General features: G+C 51.6%; 1 protein-coding gene across 2 annotated transcripts in view; it reads right to left on the minus strand.

The window, feature by feature from the left end:
* The window catches only part of sik3 (SIK family kinase 3), a 31,631-nt gene extending 17,545 nt beyond the window's left edge, over positions 1-14,086 (minus strand). For both annotated transcript variants that reach the window (XM_066711076.1, XM_066711067.1), the window contains exons 1-13: positions 13,756-14,086; positions 6,992-7,108; positions 6,849-6,912; positions 6,550-6,711; positions 5,629-5,753; positions 5,217-5,340; positions 4,498-4,616; positions 4,289-4,399; positions 2,340-2,477; positions 2,032-2,109; positions 1,634-1,743; positions 1,036-1,192; positions 114-263 (exon numbers count right to left, since the gene is read on the minus strand). In XM_066711076.1, coding sequence (XP_066567173.1) covers positions 114-263; positions 1,036-1,192; positions 1,634-1,743; positions 2,032-2,109; positions 2,340-2,477; positions 4,289-4,399; positions 4,498-4,616; positions 5,217-5,340; positions 5,629-5,753; positions 6,550-6,711; positions 6,849-6,912; positions 6,992-7,108; positions 13,756-14,046 — 1,746 coding nt within the window. In that variant the 5' untranslated portion in view covers positions 14,047-14,086. The remainder of the gene's footprint in view (positions 1-113; positions 264-1,035; positions 1,193-1,633; positions 1,744-2,031; positions 2,110-2,339; positions 2,478-4,288; positions 4,400-4,497; positions 4,617-5,216; positions 5,341-5,628; positions 5,754-6,549; positions 6,712-6,848; positions 6,913-6,991; positions 7,109-13,755) is intronic.
* Between the last annotated feature and the right edge of the window lie 2,732 nt (positions 14,087-16,818).

Genomic DNA, 16,818 nt, shown 5'->3' on the forward strand with positions numbered 1-16,818 from the left:
AGAGAGACACAGAGAGATTGACAGGCAGAAAGAGACAGACAGAAACACACAAAGGCAGAGATGGGCAGAGAGAGAGACACTCAGGACGCCCTGGCGATGGAAGGCAGACTCACCGGGCTGGTGACCAGGGGCGACTGGCCCCGCGGCTTTTTCAGCAGCTGGGCGTGCAGCTGGATGTTGGCGCCCCCATCGGAGGCTCGCCGGCCCAGCGGCCCCATACCGTTGAGGAGCTGCAGGGTGGGCGGCTGCAGAAGGGACTGCTCCTAGGGGAGGGGGTGACAGAGAGGGCATCAGGCTGGGGACCCCACAGAGAGGACGACCCCCCGACACACAGTCACACCTGGCAATGCGTCAGTCGCACAGGCTACAGCGCAGCTACAGTATCAATAACAGCTGAAGACAAGATTCTGTTGTGAACGAAAACAACTTTTATTTTTATTACGCTGTGAACTGAGCGACTGAAAAAAAGGATCAAAGTAAAAATTGAAAATTCTAAGAAAGTTCTGAGAATGCAGAAAAACACAAGGTTTCTTTATTCTCTTGTTTTTTTCTTCCTGCTTCTTATATCCCTTTCCTGCTAACGCAAATACTCCAAGGAGTCTCAGAGAACTTAATTTTAAACCGAACGGCGGATGATGCGGTTATGTTTGTGGATTGCTCTGATTAAACCTGCAGAAGAAAATAAAAATATATTCAAATCATTCTGATTCTGCAGAGAGGTTCGGTGGGATGGACTTATACGGGAGCAGCTGTTGACACGGTCGGTATGAAGGAGGCTGTGCCGGAGGAGAGAGGAGGTAATGGAGGTCTGTGGTGACTGCACGGGGGTCTGTTAGCAGCAGTCAGAGTCCTCACTCACCTGCGCACTCGCACTCACCCACCCATCCACAGCCTCACACACCCACCTGCTCACTCGCACTCACACCCTCAACCACCCACCCACACCCACCTGCACACTCACTCACTGACCCACTCAATCACGCACACTCAACCCCTCACCCACCCACTCACACTGACCCTCTCCTGCCCTCTCACCTTGTACTCCAGCTGCTGGGTGGCAGGCTGCAGGCTCTGCATTGGCACCAGGGTGTGCACCAGGCTGACGTTGGGGGCCAGCGGGGTGAAGGGGGGCTGGGGCGCGGCGCGGGGGAACCCGGGTGCCAGTTTCTGCATCTCTTCCGGCATCTCCGTCCTGCCAGGAAAGAGCGCACAGTCAGCACGGCACATGGGTACAGCCCTGGCACTCGGACACAAACACAGCCTTCACACAGCACCGGCACTCGGGAATACAGACACAGCACCGGCACTCGGGATACAGACACACAGACACAGCCTTCACACAGCACCGGCACTCGGGCACACAGACGCACAGCACCGGCACTCGGGCACACAGACGCAGCCCCGGCACTCGGGCACACAGACGCAGCCTTCACACAGCATTGGCACTCGGGCACACAGACGCAGCCTTCACGCAGCACCGACACTCGGGCACACAGAGGCAGCCTTCACGCAGCACCGACACTCGGGCACACAGAGGCAGCCTTCACACAGCACCGGCACTCGGGCACACAGACGCAACCTGAAGTCCACGGGCAGAGGACAGCAAGACAAACAGACGGGTATGGTTACTGGCCTGGGATCCGGGACGCCCACAGTGTGTCGGCGCATGGAGAGGTACCGTGCCATGGCCTCCGGGGACGGCTCCTCCCCTTCGTCACTGTCCAGAGCCATTGCCCCGTCCGTCTGCCGGGAGAGAGAGCGAGAGAGGGAGAAAGGGTGAGAGAGAGGAGGAGGAGAGGGAGAGAGATAGGGAGAGGAGGAGAGGGTGAAGGGTAGAGAGGGAGAGAGAGAACAGAGGTCTCTAAATAGGTGTTGAAATGTAAAATGGCTAATTCCTGTGTTTATTGTACCCACTGCCCTGTTACTGAGGTATGTCCACTTGAATTTGAGAGACATGATGCCGGGGTACCCCCTGTGTGTGTCACGTGTGTGCGTGTGTGTGTCACATGTGTGGCTGTGTGTGTCACTGACCTCCACAATTTGGTTGTCAGGGTTGATGAGCTGGACTTGGGGGACAGTGATACTGACTTGGCTGCCCGGCTGCTCCACCTGGAGAGGGAGAGAGAAGGCAGAGAGGGTGTTTCCCCATCACTGACTCGAGATCACGTCCATTCGAGAGATTCAAAGACCAATCAGCGCCTCCGAGTTTCTGACAAGTCGGAGCCGCTGCTTCCAGACAGAGCGACACTGTGGGAGCCGTTCGCGGCCCTGGCAGCGACGGACTTCTCTACACGCACGGAGGCGAGGTGCTCCAGTGAGAGGTGCCCAGGGGCCCGTACCTGCACGGTGCTGATGCCGGGGTAGCCGACGTTGCGGGCGGGCGGGGGTGCGATGCGCAGGGTCTTGTGCCTCTTCAGCCGTTCGCACAGCAGACTGTAGATGGCACTGTAGTGATCGTACTCCTCTCGGTGCAGAGACTGGAGAGGGAGTCAGTGACGAAAAAGTCATTCTAGAACAACAAAGCCCTCTGGACACCGATGGCACTAAAGGAGCTGAAAAACGACATTATTTCCTTTAAATGTCCTCCCTATCGCCCCCCAGTGACAGTACTGCAGTCCTTCCTGTCCCCCCCCCCCAAAGTGACAGTACTGTCCTGTACTCCTCCCTGCCCCACCCCCCCGACTAGGGTTGTCACAATACTTTAACTTTGAACTTCGATACGATATCAGTTCAATTTCACGATACTCGATACCAATTCGATACCGCGCAAAAATATATGAAAAATCTGCACACACAACATACATTAGCATTCCTTTCATACAGATACACAATCTTCACTCCAGATCAAATGGGCCAGAGCAGTAAACACAAGTATCATAGTATTAAGAAAACTTTTTCCAGAATTCAGTAACCATTCAAACATTTTCTTCAGAACAATAGAGTGCAGGTGGCTAATAACACTCGTGTATATTTTGGTAATTTCTTTGGCCAACATTCCGTGACTGGCTTAATCCGTCTCGTTGTAGTAACAGTCAATAGTCATTGTGAAATAATTTGTATAATTTTGAAACGCTGAAACGCTGGCTGCTGTTAGCGTTTATTAGACTGCTGTTGGCACAATTCAGAATGTACAGGACTGAAGATGACCCTCACCAGCGCTGCACACGGAGTAAACACACTGCCAGGTCGCTAAATGCACACAGACGCTGTCGCTGTTTCGCGCTGTTGAAATGCAGTCTGTGGTAAATGCACTGCAGTGTTGAAAAATGCGCTCCTGCATTGATGTACGCCGATGTATACAGACAGTCAAACCCATTTCAAAGGGCTTTCACATTGCATAAGATTATATTTTATTTGTATGCTATTTTTATAAGTGGTTTATGTTTTTTAATTGTATGTTTGCTAGCAGATGTGCATACCAATTTCTACACCAGTTTATTGTGTAACATGTATTATTAGTTTGCTCATGTTTATATGCGCTGGTTTTGAAAATAAAACAACGTACATTTTCAGTGTGAATGCAGTGTTGCTGCCGTGAAAATGTGTGATGTTCATACGTAAAAATGTTAAGTTTAATCCAACTGTTTATTTTTCATTTTCGTCAAACAGCTGTTTCACAAAGGAGACACATTTTGCGAGTGCGGTGGTTGTATTTAACCCGAGATCTTGGCGGTTCCAGTGTTCCAGCTCATCGAATATAATCAGTCCAATTAATACCAAATTGAACAAAAATACTACCAGAAAGTGGTGCAATGTCTCTGCCAATTGTGATATTCCAGGCTTTCCTTTTGTTTGCTTACTGGAAATCTGTGAAATGAAAGGGCTTTATATCTTTCATAAAGGGAAACACTCACACGGCTAGAACACAACAGTGATGCACGTTTGTTTATCGCACTTCTGGAACTGATGCTTTCAGAGCCTCGTTTTCACTGGATCGGGAATAAGGTCCATTGGTTACAATCGTCTGTCTTTTCTTTGTTTCCAGCTGAGGCATATGGTGTCACTATGCGGACAAAAAGCCTTTCTTTTTGTTAAGTGAAAGACGCAATCACAATTTAAACAAGTAGAGTGCTGCGATACTTCGATATGACCGAATGCATAGCTCAGAACCGTTTCTGAAATTTTGTATCGCGGTAGTATCGAAGTATCAGTATTTTTGACAACCCTACCAGTGACAGTACTGTAGTCCTCCCTGCCCCCCCCCCAGTGCCAGTGCTGTCCTGTACTCCTCCCTGTCCCCCCACAGTGACAGTACTGTAGTCCTCCCTGTCCCCCCCGGTGGCAGTACCTGTAGTGTGCGCTCGCGGTCGAGCCCCATCTCCACCATGGCCAGCAGCACCTGATCGTTGATGGGCTCCGTCTGCCTGTCCGACTTCACCTGCTCACATTCCACTATGAGCTGGTGGAGGCAGGGAGAAGGACACAGGTGAGGTCAACATGCGTGTGCGCCACACCGCAGCGACGAGGGGGGGTTGTCAAGTGATCGGGGACACTCACCCTCTCGAACTCAGGGTCGGGGTCTCCCTGCTTCATCCACTTGTTTTTGCAGATCTGCTCCATGGAGAGGCGCTTGCTGGGCTCCAGGACCAACATGTGTCGGATCAGGTACTCACAGTCTGTACACACACACATACACCCACAAGCACACACAAAGTGTCAGTACGAGCAGACTGTGGCCGCTACACACACTATTGTACTACAGTCACTGCGATGATACCAACAGATCTGTGTGTAGACCAGGGGCGGAGAGAGAGCAGGGCGTGGCGGGGCACAGAGAGCCCGGGGTGCATGCAGGGCCCCCTACCCTCCCATTTTTTGTTCCAACCGAGCTCTCAATTACTTTACTGAACCCTTAATTGAACTAATTTCCTAAATCAGAGCCTTTTCATTATTTTAAACTGTAGGGGTTTAAAGTTAAGTATAGAATTGTGTACGAAATTTATTTAAAAAAAATAACTTTTATTACACAATTCAAAAAGTCAAATCTAAGCAGATTGTTACTTAATTGAAGTTAAGGTTCAATTAAGTAATTGTGAGATGAATTAGAATTAAAAAAAAACAGCAGTATGAAGTATGGTAGAGCAAGTGTATAGATCACAGGGAGTATAGTGCCATGTCCAGACTACAGTGTGTCCAGTCCAGTGTCCACACTACAGTGTGTCCAGTCCAGTGTCCACACTACAGTGTGTCCAGTCCAGGAGAGAAGAACAGCTGACCTGTTGACATGAAGAAGGGGATCCGGAACTTGCCGCTGAGCACGCGGGCCCGCAGGTTCTGCAGGGTGCTGCCGTCGAAGGGCAGGGCGCCACACACCAGCACGTACAGAACCACCCCCAGACTCTGCACGGAGAGAGGCAGGTAGGCAGGCGTTACATGGGGGTCGATACGGGGGGCAGGACAGGGCTCTGGTGGGGTGCAGGGCAGTGCAGATTGATGGGCTATAGGGGGGTGCAGTGTACATTGCTTCACGGCAGTGGGAGAGAGTCTAGTGGGGTGCGGTGTGTGATTGTGGGGTACAGACAAGTACAGTGCAGTTCGGTACCGTGTCGAGTTGTAGAGTCAGGTGTGGGGGGGGGCTGCAGTATTGTTCAATGCAGTTAAAATTGACTGCGGCGCTGGGACACTCACCCAGATGTCCACCTTGGGCCCATCATACTCCTTCCCCTCGAAGAGCTCGGGTGCCGCATAGGGAGGGCTGCCACACCACGTCTTCAACAGCTGCCCCCTCGAGAAGATGTTACTGAAGCCGAAATCTGCAGAGACACACAGAGCGCTGAGACAGAGACCAAGACAGAAAACAGCCAGAGGGATAGATGTGCTCAACTCCACTATTTACGTAATGTCTGTTTTTATTGTGAGCATGCGTTTGTGTATATTTTGTTATGTTCTGTATCTCTGGCAATGCGTGTTTCTACTCGTTTCACTTGGCAGTGAAGCACCTGAACTTGAGAGAGACAGGCCGAGAGATATGCTACTCAAGAGTGTAAATGTCTATTAAACGTTGAGATGGTAGTCACAGCATTGCCCATTTGCCCTGTCCGGCAGTTTTTGCGCTGGACTTCTCTGCAAGTGCTTCAGCAAAACTGGTTTAGCCTCATCTCACAAATAAAGCTACTTTTACATCACAATGTGAATTTGAGAGAGAGAGAGAGAGAGGAGAGAGATAAAGCAAAACAGGAGGCAGAGAGCAAGAGGGAGACATTTAGTGTGAGAGAGACAGCCAAAGAGAGAGAGTCAGAGAGAAAGAGTCAGATGAGAGAGAGGGGGAGTTAGAGAGGGCAGACATTCAAAAGAAGAAGGAGTCAGGGAGAGATTGTCAGATTCAAAGAGGGAGACAGACAAGCAGACAGTCAGAGTGAGTTGGGGGGGGAGAGAGAGAGAGAGTTGTACTTGTCATGTCAATAAAGCACTCTGAATTTGAATTTCAGAGTCAGAGTGAGTGGGAGAGAGAGAGAGAGCCAGAGAGATGGACAGTCAGGCAGTCATTCAGTGAGTCAGGCAGTGGGACAGTGAACGAGAGAGAGAGTGGGGGGGAGAGGGGCCCCTTGCCTGCGATCTTGATGTTCAGGTTGTGGTCCAGCAGCAGGTTCTCGGCCTTCAGGTCGCGGTGCACGATGTGGCGGCAGTGGCAGAAGTGTACGGCGGCCACGATCTGTTTGAACTTCCGCCGGGCGTCCTTCTCTGCCATCCGCCCGTGAGCAACCAGGTGATCTGGAGAGAGAGAGAGAGAGAGAGAGAGAGAGAGAGAGAGAGAGAGAGAGGGAGGGAGGGAGGATGAGAGAGATCTGTCCGACAATCAACAAACCGCTCAGGTAGCACCATGACCCCCGACCTGTGACCCCACTCACCGAATATTTCTCCCCCGCTGGCGTATTCTGTCACCAGGTAGATCATCCGCTCGGTTTCCATTACCTACAGGACAGACAGAGACCGTGAGACAGACAAGGACAGGGACAGAAAGGATGACAGATGAGTGGACAGACAGACGGACCTGGTAGAGGCGGATGATATGGGGGTGTCTCAGCATCTTCATGATCTGCACCTCCCTGAAGATCTTCTTCAGGTTCTCGTCATCCAGCTGAGTCTTATCAACTATCTTAATGGCCACCTGAGAGAGAGAGAGAGAGAGAGAGAGAGAGAGAGAGAGAGAGAGAGAGAGAGAAGGGAAAGAAGAAGAGGAGAGAATTAAGGATCACAGACGGGCCATAGAAGCATGTAGGCCCAGACTTAAGAGTAGGCCCTGAGGAGCCGCCCCATTGTCCCCAGAGACTGGGGGAGAGACGGAAAGATGTGGGCAGAGGCAGGGTGACCCATCGCCCACAAAAATGAACTGAGAGAGAAAAACAAACTGCAAAAGACAATAATATCTGAAGGCTGTCGGTAAATCTGGGTGTGAGGAGGCAAACATTTCAGGGAGTCGGAATGGAAATTGACTTCTTTCTTGCTTCGTTCTGTGACCGATGGGAGATCGTGACCGTCGGCGTGTTGTCTGAGCCGGATCTCACCGGACGCGCCCTCGGAGTTTTAATCCCGGCGGAGGGGGAGGCCGACGAAATGCTATCGTGTTCAACAGCCTCTCAAATCGGTGAAGTAATGCAAGCGCGCCTTCTCTATCTACCCGACGTTTGCCTTTTTACCGAGCGTCCCAACTTGCCTTTACTTGTCCGGTGGCGCCACGAGCCCTGCCCCCCCCCCCACCCCGCCCCGCCCCGCCCCACGCCCCCTCCTCCAGACCGACCACGATGTCAGAGCAAATTATACGGTGTCGAACTTCAGCTGTGCATGTCAGTCTGAACTGAAGTGCGAGTTATGCTGTGCGTCACTTGTTATGATGTGTGTAGGCTTGCTCACTCGCTTGCTTTCAAAAGCGTATTTCTCGGCTGTCCCCGCCTGGCTTTCGAGCTCGGATCAGCCTTGTTAATTCACGTTACGTCTTGGATTTGCACCCCAAGACCTTTTCAGCAGCATCGCTTCTCAATAAGGGCAGCACTCGACACACAAAGAGAGCCTGCTGGGCCATCATGAGAAGTTCTGAACCCGTTGCCCACTCCGGCTTACAAGCGAGAGTCTTCCTCCTCAGTTGGAAGAACGAGAAAGGACAATCAAAGCCCCAACAGGACCGAAGGGCAGCACAGAGGTCTCATCTCCAACAAGATGTGTGGGAGAGACAGAAACATGAGAGGTGAGGGACAGAGAGGTGGAGAGAGAAACGGAGGGGGGGGAAGGGGAAGGGAGAGCCCTGCAGAGAGGGGTCGCTCGGTCGGCCCTGTCCGAACATCAGTCAGTCCAGATGTTCAGGATGCGAGTAGTGACGAGGGAGTCAGATATTACATCAGCACCGCTGGAGCCGGGCCAGTGCTAAAAATACCCTGGGAGCTAAAAATAGTACAGAAAACTGAACCCAGTGTAACAGTCACATGCTCACACACAATGCACACTGTAACACGCACAATGTACTAAACACACTGCCCGTATCTTGTGCTGTACCCATCACACGCATGGTAAACTGCACTTAACACACATGCGTTTTTTTGCACCACTGCACCGAACACAAACACTGAACACTGTGCGCTAACTCTACACTATACACACTGTAGACACTACACACTAAACTAGATACATACACACTGTCCCCTCCCTACAGTAAGCAGTAGTACAAGTATATTCAACCCTGGACTGGTTCCAGCTGCTAGAAACACTGGTCTTACTTCCCAGCCCTTTACAGAACAAGAGACGCACTCTTCTGGGAATCCATGACGGGGGGATTCCATGGGGAAATAAATCAGGGCTGCACAGCGCTGCCCTAAAATGGGCCTCAGAATACTGCGCTACAGAGAAAGGCTTCCCCCTGCACACTTCCCTCTTCCCAGTCTAAACTGGATCACAAAAGGAGGAGGCACTTGCTCACAGACTGGCCACCAGTACACCGACACTCTCTGCAAAGGCTTGGCGGTCAGATGCCCCCTCCCCACGCAGACTGAGAGCTGCAGAGCTGCTGCAGGGGTGGTTCTGGTCTCCGTGCCGCTCAAGAGGGCCCTTCAGGTCCTCTGGATGTATCCTACCTGCCTGCACAGCCACAATCGAGCCACCCACACTCCCTGTGCAACACCGGGTTTATTAATAGCGCGAGGGGGTCTATCGATTATACAACGCAGCTGCAGGGAGAGCCATCCAACTCATCGGCTCGCCCCCCGACGGGTGAAACGGAAAGTGATCAAACTCCCGGGACTAGCCGTGGTGAAGTCAGGCGGCCGGTCACACGGTACAAGCCCACGCCCAAGTGCTATTAATTCTTGTCCTCTTCCTTCTGCTGACCATGCCTGTGGTCTTCCTCCAGCAGGACAGTAACTCTCAGCACCTCTCAGCCACAGTGGGCCCCACTCCCCTGACCTGCACTGACCTCCATTCATTCCATTTCCACATTGTTTCCGCCCTTACTGAGCGGAACTGTCCTATATAATCGACTGGACTTATCACACTTCTGCGCTGGGACACTTGTTTATCGGGCACATTCCTACCGTGATCACTGTCAGTTACCTTGGATAATGGAGGAAGGGCAGAACCCAAACAACAGTTTGTTTGAATTAAATGATTTCATTCTATTCAAATGAACTTGTAACTCTTCTGGTATTTGTTTTGCTCTGGTGGTTCTAATTCAAATTCACATTCAAAAGAACAGCACCAATCACGATGGAAGCCAACAGGACGGACATTAGATGTTCAGTAGATGCTTTGATCGAAGGAAACTTAAGAAACTTGAAGTTGGATGCGTAGAAAGCCTTAGCCTTGCTTAATAACTAGGTAATAGAGCGAGAGAAACCCAGGGCGCTTGAGCTGGTATCTTGAGGAGCGGGCAGTGTGCCGTAGCGCAGTGCTGCAGATAACAGTGTAGAGGGCAGAAAGCAGAGACAGATGAAAGAACTGACCGGCCCTGGCAGCATTTATTTAGTGCTTTTCAACCCACACTTCTCTCCAGGTAGGAGGGTTCTCTCTCGCTCTCCCTCTCCCTACAGAAAGACAGATCTGGAGGAGCACAATCACCCAGGCCTAGTCGAAAGGTGGTGGATGAGCTCACTAACAATATCCAACTCCCAAAGGGTCTGAATATGATAATTAAACAATAGAGCCCGGCGATGCGGCTCTAGCGTTTTCATACATGACAGCGACTAGTCAAGGTCATCGATCAAACGTTAGAGCTGCATCGAGAGGACTCTATTGCTATCAGAAAACGATTCATAATAAACTTAAAACACTATATTTACCTTAATATTCTGATTTTCTCTGTAATCCTCCAATGAGAAAAATAGTTTCCAACGTAATTTGATTAGAAAAAACGACACTCGTACATAAATTATTATTTTTATTTGACTAAAATAAATCCTTATTCACTTTAATGGCGATTGCTTTGGAGGTCTGTCTTATAGTTGATCTGGATTTAGTCCCTGCGGTATTCCGCCAGAACGTGTTGCTGGAGGCGGGGCTTAACTCAAGCTGGCAGGGAGCAGATTGTCTGGATCTGAAACAGCGCAGCAGTTGCTGGTTTTGAGGCCGAGTGATTTTGGATCATGCTGAAGTTACAACTGTGGACTAACTGCGGGAAAGCCGCTAGATCTGGAAGCTGATTGGCTGTTGGCACACAATCGTTTTCTAATAATAATAATTGTAATAACACCAATGGAAGGCGATTCCCATCCAGCGCATGTGACCTCGCACTACTGCCTCAGCGGTTTACTTTCCATTTCTAATTTTAACAGTCGTTTAAACTTCGCCCCTTATCGGCTGCACACGTGGGCACCTCCACATGCACTGCTGTACTTTGTCAGCCAGGCGTCATGCAGGGAGGAAAACAAGAGGCTGGAGGGAGAGATGCGGCAAGAAAAGAAAAAGAAACAAAACAAACTATCCAAAGCACTTTCACTCTCCCGCGGCAGAACCGTCTCAGACAAGAGGATCGGCGCAACCAGTTGTGGCACCTGTCAACACAGGGTGAGACAGGATCCCCATGAAAGGTCAGACTGGTACACAAGCTGAACCCGGAGCGCCACAGTGCGGCAGCAGGGGTTAAAGGTCACTCAAGGATCATCAATTCATTAAGGCAACTATGCTCCTGGAAGGCCTTGGCGAGGGAGGTCACATTTCCAATCTGGAGCTACAAAATCACTTAGCTGTACAAATCCTACGCTTAAGCCACTGAGCATAAGTCATCGGCCGTGTTTGGAAAGTGAGCATGTTAGTGCTGGCCATGCCCAGCACACAGGCTGGCATACAATCCCAGATCAGCTTCGCTCCTTCTCAAAGCAGCACTGCTCTCTCTGATGTTATTCACATACTTTCTCCAACATCACCACACAGTCACAACCCCCCGGCTCAGAGAGCTAGGACCATACCTGGCATGAGAAACGTGGAAGAAAATTCAGGTTTAATATCAGTGGACTGGAAACAGGTTTGAAAGGGGTTTCTCAAGTCATGGTGGTCAAAACCGATTTCCTGGTAAAGATTCCAGCTCTTCTTTTTTTATTACAGGAAATACTCTTGATGGATGTGTTTTACGACTCTCATTCCTGTTGTTCACATAAGAGCTCTCAATTGTTCAAAGGAACTGTATGAAAATGAACCAGGGATTTAAGAGCCAAGATTGCAGAGCCAGCTCCAGTCTGGGCCCTATAGTCCCCACAGCGCCGCTCCAGCAGGGCACTGACACCTGCGCTGCGCTGTCCGCGTGTGAGCGCGTGTCGTCTGCCCCTCGGACTACACACAAAACAACTCCGCAGCGTTACCCTGTCGCACAGGATGAAACAGCCATACACACTGCTGTACTGCTAAGTAGGAAGGCACAGAGCCATGGACAGTTACACTGCTGCACCACGACACACAACACAGCACAGCGCCTCACACAATACTGGAGTTCAATAACTCTTCAGTTATCATTCGTGTGTCTGTTGTCTTCCTCCCAGACAACAACACAACACACAGTTAAAGCTCTCAACTGTTGGTTACCAAAATGAAAAAAACAATCACTGTGCAAACCTCCAAACCATCACTGTTACATAATCTAGAATGAAGAGGAAAAAAAAACAACAATGCAATAAACTCAACAGTGTGGCAAAAGACAGTTCCCAAGACAAAAGCCACGGCTGCACTCGAGGCCGCAGGATTACCACACAGCACGCCCCCATCGCAGGCCAGCGTGCTTAAGAGGAGCACGGATTTAAACAGGACGGGCTTAGGCTATCCATGTTGCGTGCCTTGTGAAGGAGCGCAGTGCTGGTGAACACAGCGCGGCCCCAGATCAGAGCCCAGGACGGGCTGGCGGCTCTGGGAGGGGGTAGCATCGCCAATCGGGTACTGGGGGGTGGGGGTTATGGTTTGTGAGTGACAGGTGTGCTCCAAAGTTGGGAACACATCTGGGCCGGCTGCATTTGTCGGGAGGAGAGGGGTGGATTGAGGAAGTGCTGTCCAGGTCCGAGTCTGTCAAAAACTCAATAAGGGTACGACACACACCAATGCGTGTGTGTATTTATACCTACAGTATGTATCTGGGTGGTCAGTTGTAGGATGCTCATAAAACAACAGGGATTCTTCTAATTGCACAGAAGGGGGGAGGGCAATTGTGTGTGTGTGTGTGTCTGCACAGCCCAGGCATGTGCAAGCATTGTGTAATGTCAGTGTGAGCGTGGGCTCCCATAGCAGCGGAGGTGTAGTGAAGAAGTCAAGCCAGCTGAGTAACAGCGAGTCCACACATCAAGGCAAGAAGCCCCCCCTGTGCCACACATCCAGCCAGCCTCCTCCGGGGTCCTGCGAGGGGGAACCACAGACCGAGGCCCTCCCTCGCACTGGGCAGCCCGCAGGACTCACTCAGGGAGATGGATCAGTGTGGACAGCGCCGGACACACATCCATCATCATCCACTGCGCCGCCACACGGGCTCTGACAAGTGTATTAATCCATGCGTGACCGCAGCAGCCCGGCCGGGAGCAGCGCTGTGCGCCACCTCACTGCCCACACGCACAGACCCACAACACACGCATGTGCAGCGCACCGCAACACACCGACCCGCATATTTGTATCGCAGCAGCAACACATCCTAAACGCTGATGCGAGCAAAATAAAAATCCAAGACATCGGCTGATTGCTGCCGAGTAACTGCGACGTCAGGACAGTGAAGACGGATCCACAGCTCAGACTGACAGGGAGAGACAGACGGATCTGCCCGCTGCCCGCCTCACCGACCCGGGTGCCGCTGCGGCTCAGTGACAGCTCCACAGCCCCGGCCTCCGTCATCGCTGCTCTTTTACCTGCAGCACCTGAACCCGCCTCTCAGCGGCCTCCCTCTGATTCATCGAGATCATCAGACCCGACAGAGCTGTCCTCCACACAACCCCCATCAACCCCAGCCGGGCTGCCCCCAGTCACCCTGCCCCATCGGGCTCCCCTCTCCCGGGACTGTGGAGTGTGTATACCCCCCGGGCGGACTCCCCGACTGCCCCGCCGGCTCTGGGCTCATTGCCCGGGCCGCGGTGGCCGCTGACAGGCCGCTGTCACTCACACTGTCCCGTCTGTTGACACCTCCGCCGGCGGCCCCGCAGCAGCGCTAGGCTGGCAGCGTCCCCCCGGCCCACAGGCCCTGACAGCCAGGGGAGAGAGTGCGAGAGAGAGCGGCGCGGCTCTGCCTCTGCGTCGGGAGCCCGAAGCGATGACAGCCCGCTGCTGGACGCCGCCGGGTCCCCCGCCCCACGCCCCACGCCGGCCGCTTACCTTGGCCCGGGTGATGATGTGCGTGGCCAGCTTGACCACCGCGAAGTTCCCCTTGCCGATGGTCCGCTCGATCTCGTAGTAGCCCACCCGCGCCGGGGGGGGCCTGCTGGTCGGGAGGTGGCCGGCGCTGGAGATGCCGCCGGGGGCCTGGGCGGCGCGGCTGACGTGTGTGACCCCGGCGGGCGCCTGGGCTCGGTTCTGGGCGCCCATGGCCGCGGAGGAGGGTCGGGGAGAGTGTGTGATCCCGGCCGCTGCGGGTCCGGCTGCAGCGCCGCTCGACACGGCCGCCATCTTGTCTCCTCTCTGCGGGAACAACAAGCGGCCCCGCAGAGCGCGCGGCGCGGGCACGCCCCCGCCCTACGTCACCCCGCACAGCGCGCGCCGCCGCAGCGCCCCCTCCCGGCGGTCGCCACGGCAACGGCCGGCGTAACAATGACCTCACCCCCCGAAAGCACAATGCGGTCGCCCTGGCAACCGCGCCGCGCTGCCCCGGTCCGAGGAGAGGGGGTGGGGCAGCCGCGGTGCTCTGCCTCTCCTCCTTCATCCCCCGCTTCCTTCTCTCTCTTCCTCGGGCGCGCACCCTGCTGGCAGGAATGTGTCATCAGCGTCATCGGGAGCGCGCACGGGGGCCGTCGGGGGGCCACAGCGCCGCCCTGCGTCACCGCGGACACGGCGCATCGGTGTCCCCGCATATTGCGGTGCAGAGTATCATACTGTTGTAGATACTGTGCAGTACAGCACAGATCAGGGGTTTCAAACCGGTGCTGGAGTTCCTCCTGCCCTGCTGGTTTTTGTTCCAACCTAGGTCTTAATTGCTTAATTGAATCCTTAATTGCCCGAACAAAGCAATATAGCATTCAATTAAGTCATTAACACCAACTTGGAACAAGCACCAGCAGGGCAGGGGGAACTCCAGCACCGGTTTGAAAACCCCTGGCATAGATCACAGTACTGTGGTAAAGATGCAGGTGGATTGTTTCCTTGAATAGAAAGAAAAGTTTGATTTCTGAAAAGTTTTTCAAAGCCGTAACTCAATACTGCCAGTCATCGGGGCTGGGAAGGGCTGCAGAGGGGGGTCAGGGGTCGGAGCTCTTTACACTGGCCACACAGGGGTGGGGGGCCTCAGGAATAACGTTGAATAGAAGAGCAGTAAAACCAAGCAGGGCAATCGCACAGCTCCTGACTGAGAGGCCTCGTCTGCATCGGTCAGGTGTGACCCGCCCTGCCCCGGACGTCTCTGTCTCCCCTCTCGCCCCCCCAGGGGTGGACTGAGCTGCCTGTGAGGTCTCCCCACCGTGCACACCTCCTGAACACACACCTGCTCACACGACACCTGTAGACCCGTCTCATCCTCTCCCAAACCTTCGTTCCTTTCACTAGATGATTTGATGTGGTGACGGCGTTACCCCTGTAGTGTCGAACATTCTACGTAAACCATACATAATAATAATAAGAAGAAATATTCCAATCATGCTGTATCAATTTTATTAGATGCAATGTTTACTGTCAACATATAAATTACCATTTGTTATAATCTGTTATTTACATCAAACTAGCTAATTATTCATCATCATATTTGGCATTTCATGAAGATGTCTATGAATCATATTTATTTAAGATTGTATGTATTCCGTTATCTAAATAAAATGTCATATTTTGTCATAAATATTTAACAAAATTAATCATCATAATATGTTAATCAAAAGCAAAATCCCAGGGAACACTTTCAGGCGATTTCGTATTGAAGGGAATATGCAGCTGCTGGGGTAGTTTGTCCCCGACCCCTGCCTCTCTTACTGTAAACAAGTGCCTCCTCTTATTGATCCCTTCACAAGTTCATCCTCTCGTGCCTCCAGTCTCTGTGGAGGGTGACGATGTCCTTGGGGTTGGCTCGGCTCCCTTCAGAGTCAAAGCTCCTCTGCTGAAGACCAAGGAGACTCTGCAGGAGTGACAACCCTACTGAGGCTGAGGACCGGCCCTCCTCAGAAACAAAAAGCTCAGTGTCCTGGAGTGACCCAGTCGAAGCCCGGACCGCAATCCAATTGAGAATATGTGGAAAGAGTTGAAAATTGCTGTTCATCAGAAGGTCCCCATCCAACTTGATGGAGCTTGAGCAATTGTGCAAAGAAGAACGGGCAACAATTGCTGTGTCCAGATGTGCAAAGCTGGTAGAGACGGATCCACAGAGAGTCATGGCTGATACCAGATATTGACTGAAGGGGTGACTACTTATGCATTCAATTATTTTCTGTTTTGTATTTGTAATTCATTTAGAAAAGTTTGCAGATTATATTTTCACTTTGACATTTTGGACATTTTCTGTGTGGATCAGTGGCAAAAACTCCTGATTAAATCCATTCTGGTTTCATGTTGTAACACGATGACATGTGGAAAAGACCAAGGGGGTGAATACTTTTGAGAGCCACTGTATTTGGTACCATTTACTGTAAATTACTTCAATCAGAACTTAAATTATATAAGTTATCTTTTCAAACATGTTCTTTTCAAGCCAATTCTGACTGTCCCAACAGTGTCCAACAAACGTCAACAAACGCCGCTGGGTTGTGTTGGGTTGCTGTGATATGTCTGTTGGAGTTTGTTTGTGTTTGTTTGTGTTTGTTGGAATACATTTTTAGGTCAAGTAAATTTCTAGAAAAAAAAATTGAAGACAAGACAGCAGAGGTTTGGACTTCGGAAAGAAAAGAAACGTTGGTGGACATTTGGGAGGAGAAGTGTAATTCAAACACTAGCTATAGGATACATTGTTATTTGTCAAACATAAAATAAAAAATGAACTCGTCAGACTGCATCCCTGCAATGTGTGTTTTGTTTTTGAAGCAGGGTGTGAAATAGTTTTGAGGCCAATCGAGCAACGTTTTGAAAGCCTCCTCTGACTGGAGTCCACGACACAAATTGAGGAAAGCTCCCCATCTATCACCAATCAGAACCTGGCTTCCTAACGAGTGGGTCAGAAGCCAGGTTAGTGTCCGATAGGGAGAAACCTATGTGAGTGTCAGTGTCACGGCCTGCTCAGTGACAGTGGGGACATCACAAAAACGCAGG

This window comes from Amia ocellicauda, chromosome 1 (genome assembly GCF_036373705.1).
Source record: "Amia ocellicauda isolate fAmiCal2 chromosome 1, fAmiCal2.hap1, whole genome shotgun sequence".
NCBI lineage: Eukaryota > Metazoa > Chordata > Actinopteri > Amiiformes > Amiidae > Amia > Amia ocellicauda.